The 8,320-nt window shown below is 35.5% G+C and overlaps 1 protein-coding gene across 2 annotated transcripts in view; it reads right to left on the bottom strand.

Annotated features, from left to right (window-relative positions):
- LOC126881250 (lipase member I-like) overlaps window positions 1–6,777 on the bottom strand; it is a 59,103-nt gene extending 52,326 nt beyond the window's left edge. Inside the window, exon 1 of one of the 2 annotated variants that reach the window (XM_050645402.1) lies at window positions 6,562–6,773. In XM_050645402.1, the coding sequence (XP_050501359.1) occupies window positions 6,562–6,661 (100 nt within the window). In that variant the 5' untranslated portion in view covers window positions 6,662–6,773. Of the gene's footprint in view, window positions 1–6,561 lie in introns of both variants that reach the window. The other variant, XM_050645403.1, reaches the window with a different exon arrangement.
- Window positions 6,778–8,320: the final 1,543 nt, after the last annotated feature.

An 8,320-nucleotide genomic window follows, 5' to 3' on the forward strand; every position in this document is an offset into this window, starting at 1 on the left:
ACCGATATCGTTGCTCAGTCAAGTATACAAACTATTCATGAGAATTATTAACAACCGGTTGACCTACAAAATGGACAATTACCAACCAGTGGAACAGGCTGGCTTCCGCAAAGGATATAGTACATCAGACCATCTGCTGACAATGAGAACATTGATAGAGAAGGCAAATGAATACCAACTACCCGTATTTCTTGCCTTCGTAGACTATGAAAAGGCGTTTGATAGTATCGAGATGTGGGCCATAGAACAAGCTATTAATAATTGTAGAATAGATTCGAGATATAGACAACTAATACATAATATATATGAAAATGCAACTATGATAGTACAACTAGACGAAAATACAAATCCCATCCCTATTAAGAGAGGCGTGAGACAAGGAGACGTAATATCGCCAAAGCTTTTCAACCTAGCACTAGAAGACGTCTTCAAAACGACAAATTGGTCAACCTATGGCATTAACGTTAATGGCAAGAAGCTAAATCACCTCAGATTCGCTGACGACATTGTGATTATAGCGAGCTCATTCGAGGAACTGCAAATTATGATAGAGGAACTCGCAGGCAGCTCCCAATACGTCGGTCTAAAAATGAACATGAAGAAAACAAAAATAATGACAAACACAGATGACCCCAGACGCATAACTATAAATGGCAGTGAGATAGAAAAAGTCCAGGAATATATCTACCTAGGCCAAATCCTGAAACTTGACAAAGAAAACCAAAGTGCGGAAATTAATAGGAGAGCAAGACTAGCATGGGCAGGATTTGGAAAACTTGGTTGGATACTTAAGAACCGCAAAATACATCAATATTTGAGGACCAAAGTGTTCAACCAGTGCATCCTTCCTATCATGACATATGGGTGTCAAACCTGGACCCTAACCAAGGCAAATATGAATAAACTAGCTACAACAGAAAGAGCTACGGAAAGAGCAATGTTAGGTATACGACTGTCAGATAAAAAGAGGAGCGACTGGGTAAGATCAAAAACAAAAGTAGAGGACATAACAACAAAAGTTGCCAAACTTAAATGGAGCTTTGCAGGCCACACTGTTAGACAAAAAGACCAACGTTGGAATGCCACGATACAACATTGGAGACCTTACCAAAGTAAACGACCGAGAGGAAGACCACAGATGAGATGGGTTGATGATATTAAAAGAGTAGCCGGAACGAATTGGAAATATGTTGCTCAGGATAGAGACCGATGGAAGGAGTTGGGAGAGGCCTATGTCCAAACGTGGACGATAGAAGGCTAAGAAGAAGAAGAAGAACCATTCACTATTCCCTGTCGTACGCCTCTGGTAGTAGCTAGAAACGTATGTTTATCATAATTTAGTAGGTTGTATAGTAGTCGCACTTTCTGCCAAGTATGAAAAGGATACGTCAAATAGTTTTAAAATTCTAAGCAAAAATAGTTTTTAAATTTTTAGATAAAACACCCTGTAACTCAGTAAGGAACCACATTTTAATTAAGTGTTTTAGGTTAAATCTTCGTATTTCGTGCTAAGGTTTCTCCAGTTACTATATGGACAATTATTAATGAAACACCCTGTATAATTTTTGGTAGCAAATTTAGATTTCTCGCCCAAAAAATCCCCGTTTACCAAATTTCGTGTTGTTATCCCATGCCTGTCAGGAAATATTCAAGAATAAATAAAATAAAAATTTAATTTTGACTATTTCGATTATTATAAACTTTTGTACTAAAGTAAGTTAGCTTAAATCGACTTATTTTAAGCTCAGGAATCTAAGGTTAAGCTATAGCCTATTCTTTATCAAACACTCTGTACATATATTTTATTAAGGCCACCTTTTGCTGAATTTGGAAACAATAAACCACAAATAACTTCAAAAACAGTATAGACGAAGCAACGAAGCACTAAAAAGGCCAAAACCTAGGAATTTTGTGCAGTAAGATGAATCGTCATGCAACTTTTTGCATTCGATTAGAGAGAATGTCAGGCAACTTTGTGAACTAAATTCATCTAGGGCAAAAATTTTTGTGCATAAGAAAATGCATTTTAAAAGTGCATCCCGAAGAGGTGAAAATGAAAAATTTTGAACTCGGGAAATATTGATGGAAATTAGTTGAATTTTTATACTCGGTGGTTTTGGGGATCGCTGAGCACGAATTTCATATCGGCGATGGTCTCCAAGGTACCTGCTGCCCACGGTGGAACTCGTCGCCTAGAGTTTTATGTTATAATCATTAAAAATCAGTCAATATCCATTATTCGGGGGTTTTTGGGGTCGCCGGCCACGAATTTAATGTTGGCGATGGTCTCCAAGATACCTGGTGCACAGAATGGAACTCGTCGTCTGGAGTTTTATGTTATAATCATTCAAAATCAGTCAATAACCATTACTCTGAGTGTTATGGGGGTCGCTGAACAAGAATTTCATATGGTCGATGGTCTCCAAGGTACCTGGTGCCCAGGGTGGAGCTCGTCGTCTGGATATTATGTTATAATTATTCCAAATCATTTAAAACCACTACGCGGGGGTTTTGGGGGTCGCTGAGCACGAATTTCATGACGGTGATGGTCTCTTGTTAACCTGGTGCCCAGAGTGGAACTCGTTGCCTGGAGTTTTATGTTATAATCATTCAAAATCAGTCAATAACCATTACTCTGAGGATTTTGGGGTCGCTGAACAAGAATTTCATGTGTTCAATGGTCTACAAGGTACCTGGTGCCCAGTGTGGAACTCGTCATCTGGAGTTTTATGTTATAATTATTACATTTAAAACCATTACGCGGGCGGTTTTGGGGTCGCTGAGCACGAATTTCATGACGGCGATGGTCTCCAGGGCACCATGTTCCTCGGAGACCATCGCCGTCATGAAATTCGTGCATAGCAACCCCTAAAACCCCCCGAGTAATGGATATTAACTGATTTTGAATGATTATAACATAAAACTCCAGACGAGTTCCATCCTGGGCACCATGTACTTTGGGGACCATCGCCGACATGAAATTAGTGCTCAGCGACCCCTAAAACCTTCAGAGTAATAGTTATTGACTGATTTTGAATGATTATAACATAAAACTCAAGACGACAAGTTCCACCCTGGGCTCCAGGTACCTTGAAGACCATCGCCAATATGAAATGGGTGCTCAGCGACCCCCAAAACTCCTCGAGTAATGGTTTTAAATGATTTGTAATAATTATAACATAAATCTCCAGACGACGAGATCCACCCTGGGCTCCAGGTACCTTGAAGATCATCGCCAACATGAAATTGGTGCTCAGCGACCCCTAAACCCTTCATAGTAATGGTTATTGACTGAGTTTGTATGATTATATCGTAAAACTCCAGGCGACGCGTTCCACCCTGGGCACCAGGTATCTTGGAGACCATCACCGTCATGAAATTCATTCTCAGTGACCCCCAAAACTCCCCGAGTAATGGTTTAAATGATTTGCAACAATTATAACATAAAACTCCAGACGACGAGTTCCACCCCGGGCACCAGGTACCTTGGAGACCCCAAAATCCTCAGAGTAATGGTTATTGACTGATTTTAAATGATTATAACATAAAAGTCCAGGCGACAATTTCTACTCTGGGCACCTGGTACCCAGGAGACTATCGCCGTCACGAAATCCGTGCTAAGCGACCCCCAAAACCCCCCGCTTAATGGTTTTTTAAATGATTTGGAATAATTATAACATAATACTCCAGACGACGAGCTCCTCCCTGTCACCAGGTACCTTGGAGACCATCGACCACATGAAATTCTTGATCAGCGACCCCCTAAACCCTCAGAGTAATGGTTATTGACTGATTTTGAATGATTATAACATAAAACTCCAGGCGACGAGTTCCACCCTGTGCACCAGGTATCTTGGAGACCATCGCCAAAAACGCCCCGAGTAATGGATATTGACTGATTTTTAATAATTATAACATAAAACTCTAGGCGACGAGTTCCACCGTGGGCAGCAGGTACCTTGGAGACCATCGCCGATATGAAATTCGTGCTCAGCGATCCCCAAAACCCCAGATTATAAAAATTCAACTCATTTCCATCAATATTTCCCGAGTTCTAAATTTTTCATTTTCACCTCTTCGGGATGCACTTTTAAAATGCATTTTCTTATGCACAAAAATTTTTGCCCTAGATGAATTTAGTTCACAAAGTTGCCTGACACTCTCTCTAATCGAATGCAAAAAGTTGCATGACGATTCATCTTACTGCACAAAATTCCTAGGTTTAATGCTTCGTTGCTTCGTCTAGTAAGTCTAGAGATCGTCAGCTCAAATACTATAATCGTCAATTAAAAAGAAGGACTTAAATTAGTTTATGACAAGTGCAGATGCAATGTTCGTCATAAAACACATTTTCTTCTTCTTCTAAAGGTGCCTATCTTCTGGAGATGTTGGCGACCACATTGACCCATCTTATTTTATTTACGGCAGCTCGAAATAGATCAGTTGACGTTAGACCAGTCCAGATTAGAGATTATACAGAAAGCATTAGAATACAATAGACTGGCACTCCTATGTTTCATCGACTTAGAGAAGACATTTAACATAATAAGGCATAGAGATGTTTTTAACTGCCTTTATTGCAATATGTAATCAATATAACAATAGACAAAATGTTTGAACTTAAAGATGTACCTAATACATCTCTTGAATAATAAAGAGATCCCGATGGATATTCCAAAAATAATTGAAAACGTTTATCAAAACAATAAGATGGAACTCAGAATAGATAGATAACTTAAGGTCATCGGTACATAATTCGCAAATATTTTACGGCTATCCCTACTTTTTATGTCTTTACACGGCAAATTACGTGTAGTAAAATTCACACTGGTATGGATATGTAAACATTACTAGAATGTCATTCTACTTGAAAATGTCATCATTAACTTAAAGAGGTGGCTTTTGAATGTTCTTGGATAACTGTTATTTGTATAATTGCAAATTATTAATTCAGTTAATAAATGTGATAATTTTTTCACTAACTATGTATTCAGTGATTGTAATAATTTATATGTACAACAAAAACTAATACTCAATCGAGAAAAGAGGAAAAGTGTTAAAGTGATTTTTTAATAATATATTGTTACTATGGAACGCTTACAATTTTGAACATCTTTAACAACAAACTACTTGGATCACAAAATATATTATCCTGTTGTATTCTCTGCTTGGGTCTTCCACAAATAATACACAATAAATAACTGTTTATTAAGTTCACGTCTTAAATAAATTATTTATCAAATACACTATATATCAATATTATTTATTCAACAACTCAAAATATTCTCGATGCCATGTCAAATATTTAAAATTGTCACTGAATGTCACTGTCTGACTGACAATATGCTGACAATATTCTATTCGACTGAGTGCGTTGTAAGACAAAGATAGATTTGGAAAATATTACCATGGACATTGTGTTCATTTTTTTCGAATCCTGAAAAAATCAATAAATATTTTTAAAAAATTTAAACGCAGAATGAAAGAATAATTCATTACCGAGGGCCGAAAGTCCCTTAGAATAAATAAAAAGTTTCTTTTCAATGAGATATTTAAAATTAAAAATCACACTAAATTTTCTCTTAGTTTTTCACTCTTGTAACTTATTAAAATAAACATTCTAGAAGTTCTCAGGGACTTTCGGCCCTCGCTAATAACGCAATCTTTAATTCTGCGTTTAAATTTTTCAAAAATACTTATTAGTTTTCTCAGGATTCGAAAAAAATTAATCCCCATTTGAATAGCATTGCAGCCGAAAATACGTACCCATCCCCTTAAGGAATTTATAGATGCAGGCAATGGAATAAGACACAGGGCTATGCTCTATATATGGCTCTATGCTATTCAATCAAATCATGGATGAAGTCTTAGAGCGTAAATAAAGCAAGAGGATATAAAATGGGGAAGAATAATATTAAAATTCTTTTGATAGACCAAAATGAAGATAGAAGAGAAACTAGTTCATAGATTTAATACAAGTGCAAAATAATTTAACATGACCATTTCAACTCAGAAAACTAGAACAATAGTAATCAGTAAGGAACCAATATAAAATAAACTTGAAGTCGATGAAGTTAGCTTTGGACAAGAAATAGAAATAAAGTAGGTAGGTACCTAAGAATTACACTGTCCAGCCATACGGAGGCCTTATATAAGAAGTTAAGGATTGAGTACAAAAAGCAAATAGATTAGCAGAATGCCTTCATAATGCTATATGTCGTAATCGACACATTAACTGTGAGATGAAATCAATCATTTATACGGCCATTATAAGACCAATAATGACGTACGCATCAGAAACAAGACCTGATAGAGCCAAAAGGCAGAAAATGCTGGAAACGGTAGAAATGAGAATAGAAGAATTACGGAAAACATGCTAAGAGGCCGAATAAGGAGCGACTAGAGCAGAATAAAATGTAATGTACAGGGTAGAAGATAATAGGGTACAAAAACAGACATTAAAAAAATTTCAAAATTAGTTTTTTGAAAAAAAATTCTCATATGAGTACTTATAGTTGAAATATTTATAAAATAAGTTCTTTTTATATCAATTAGACTTACCCCTTGACATTAGGTCACTGGAACATTGTGAAAATAAAGCACTTACTAATAGCAACCTCATGAACATTCTACAGCTTTTGACCGATACATTCGTACACATTTTGCAGATACACGGTGATTGTGATGAGAATATTTCTGCAAAATGATATAATATAATATTTATTATATATCATTTTGCATATTTAGGACATGTTTAGGACATTTATTGAGGTCAAGCTATCAGCTTAATTAGATTCAGTGTCTATTTTCAGTTCTTATTTATACATTAATACTACTAATTAAATTTTATTGTATAGATTCTTTTATTTTTATAATATTTTAATTGAAATATTAGACATTTAATTAAGTTTTATCAAATAAGAACCAATCAATATTGCAGAGAAATCAGTAAAAAGTTATATACGTACAAACCATACTTATAAATTTATGAAAAAAATTATTGGTAAATATATCTAAAAATTTAATCAGTTGGTCTTCACCTCTCACTATAGTGGCACGTGTTTTGTGTTTTTCGAGCAGGCATGTGTATATCCGCCCAGTGTTGTTTTTGTAACAATATAGGTTCCGGTACGCAATGTTCCGGGGGATCTGGGGAATGTTCATAAGGGGAGTCCGCCCCGGTGAAAACTTTTTAAATTTAGCCTCAGTAAGGGTGTTTTAAAGCTATTTGGGAGCAAGTTTTATAGAAAAATTTAGGAATTTGTCTATAATTTTTTTGTTTTTTATTTTTTGTCCCAAGAGGTACCGGTACGGCGTACCGGCACGTAGCGTCACAAAAACAGCACTGTATCCGCCTAATAAATATAAATCTCTTTCTATTCTCATACTATAATATATCAATTATGATTTCACTACCTGTATCATAATGAACTTCATTATGATACAGATTTTCATTACGATACTAGTCCATTCATTAACGGTAAAATATTGCAAAACCTTTAAATTTTAAAGAACCGCTTGGATTGACATGAAATTTGGCATACACACAGCTAACAAGTCAAAGAAAAAAAGTGATATTGTGCCGATATGTGCTTTTGCCCTGGGGGTGGTTTTCACCCCCTCTTGGGGGTTAAAAAATATTCGTCCAAACAAAGTCAGGAAATGGGTAAACTGGCTAATTTAAAGTAGCTTTTGTTCTATAGAGTTTTTTCACTAAGTCAATACTTTTCGAGTTATTTGGCAGTGAATATGTTAATTTTTTCAACAAAATAACCACGCTTTTAGACGGTTTTTCGCAAATAACTCAAATTGTAAGTATTTTGTCGAAAAAGCATTCTTAGCAAAAATATAGCCTATAAAAAATTTTAAAAAATAGTGAATATATCAAGTTTTTTTATTTAGTAGAAGCAGAGTTATAGCTAATGAAATATAGGTTCATATTCGTCAAATTCCAAGTGGAATACTTTAACGTGAAATAACCAAAAATGAAGCACATTTCGGGGAAAACTCATTTAAACTTATTTAAAGTGTTTAAAAAAAGCTTCATTTTTGTTTTATAAAAAAAGTTTCTAGCATCAAAATTAAACAAGTTACGCTCAAAATAAAGTTAGTCCCTTTTGGTTTTGGTAAAATAATCGAGAAAATCACCCCCTAATTAGTATCTTAAATGAACTGAATCGTAACGACTTCACAAGTTTCTTGACTCGTGTATATATTGTTTATATGATCTGTAAGTTTCATCGGTTCAAAGTCCTTATTATTGAAACGGCTGTAGTTAAAAGGGGTTGAACGAGTCACTGATCACGAATGTATGCAAATT

Source organism: Diabrotica virgifera, chromosome 3 (assembly GCF_917563875.1).
Source record: "Diabrotica virgifera virgifera chromosome 3, PGI_DIABVI_V3a".
Lineage (NCBI taxonomy): Eukaryota > Metazoa > Arthropoda > Insecta > Coleoptera > Chrysomelidae > Diabrotica > Diabrotica virgifera.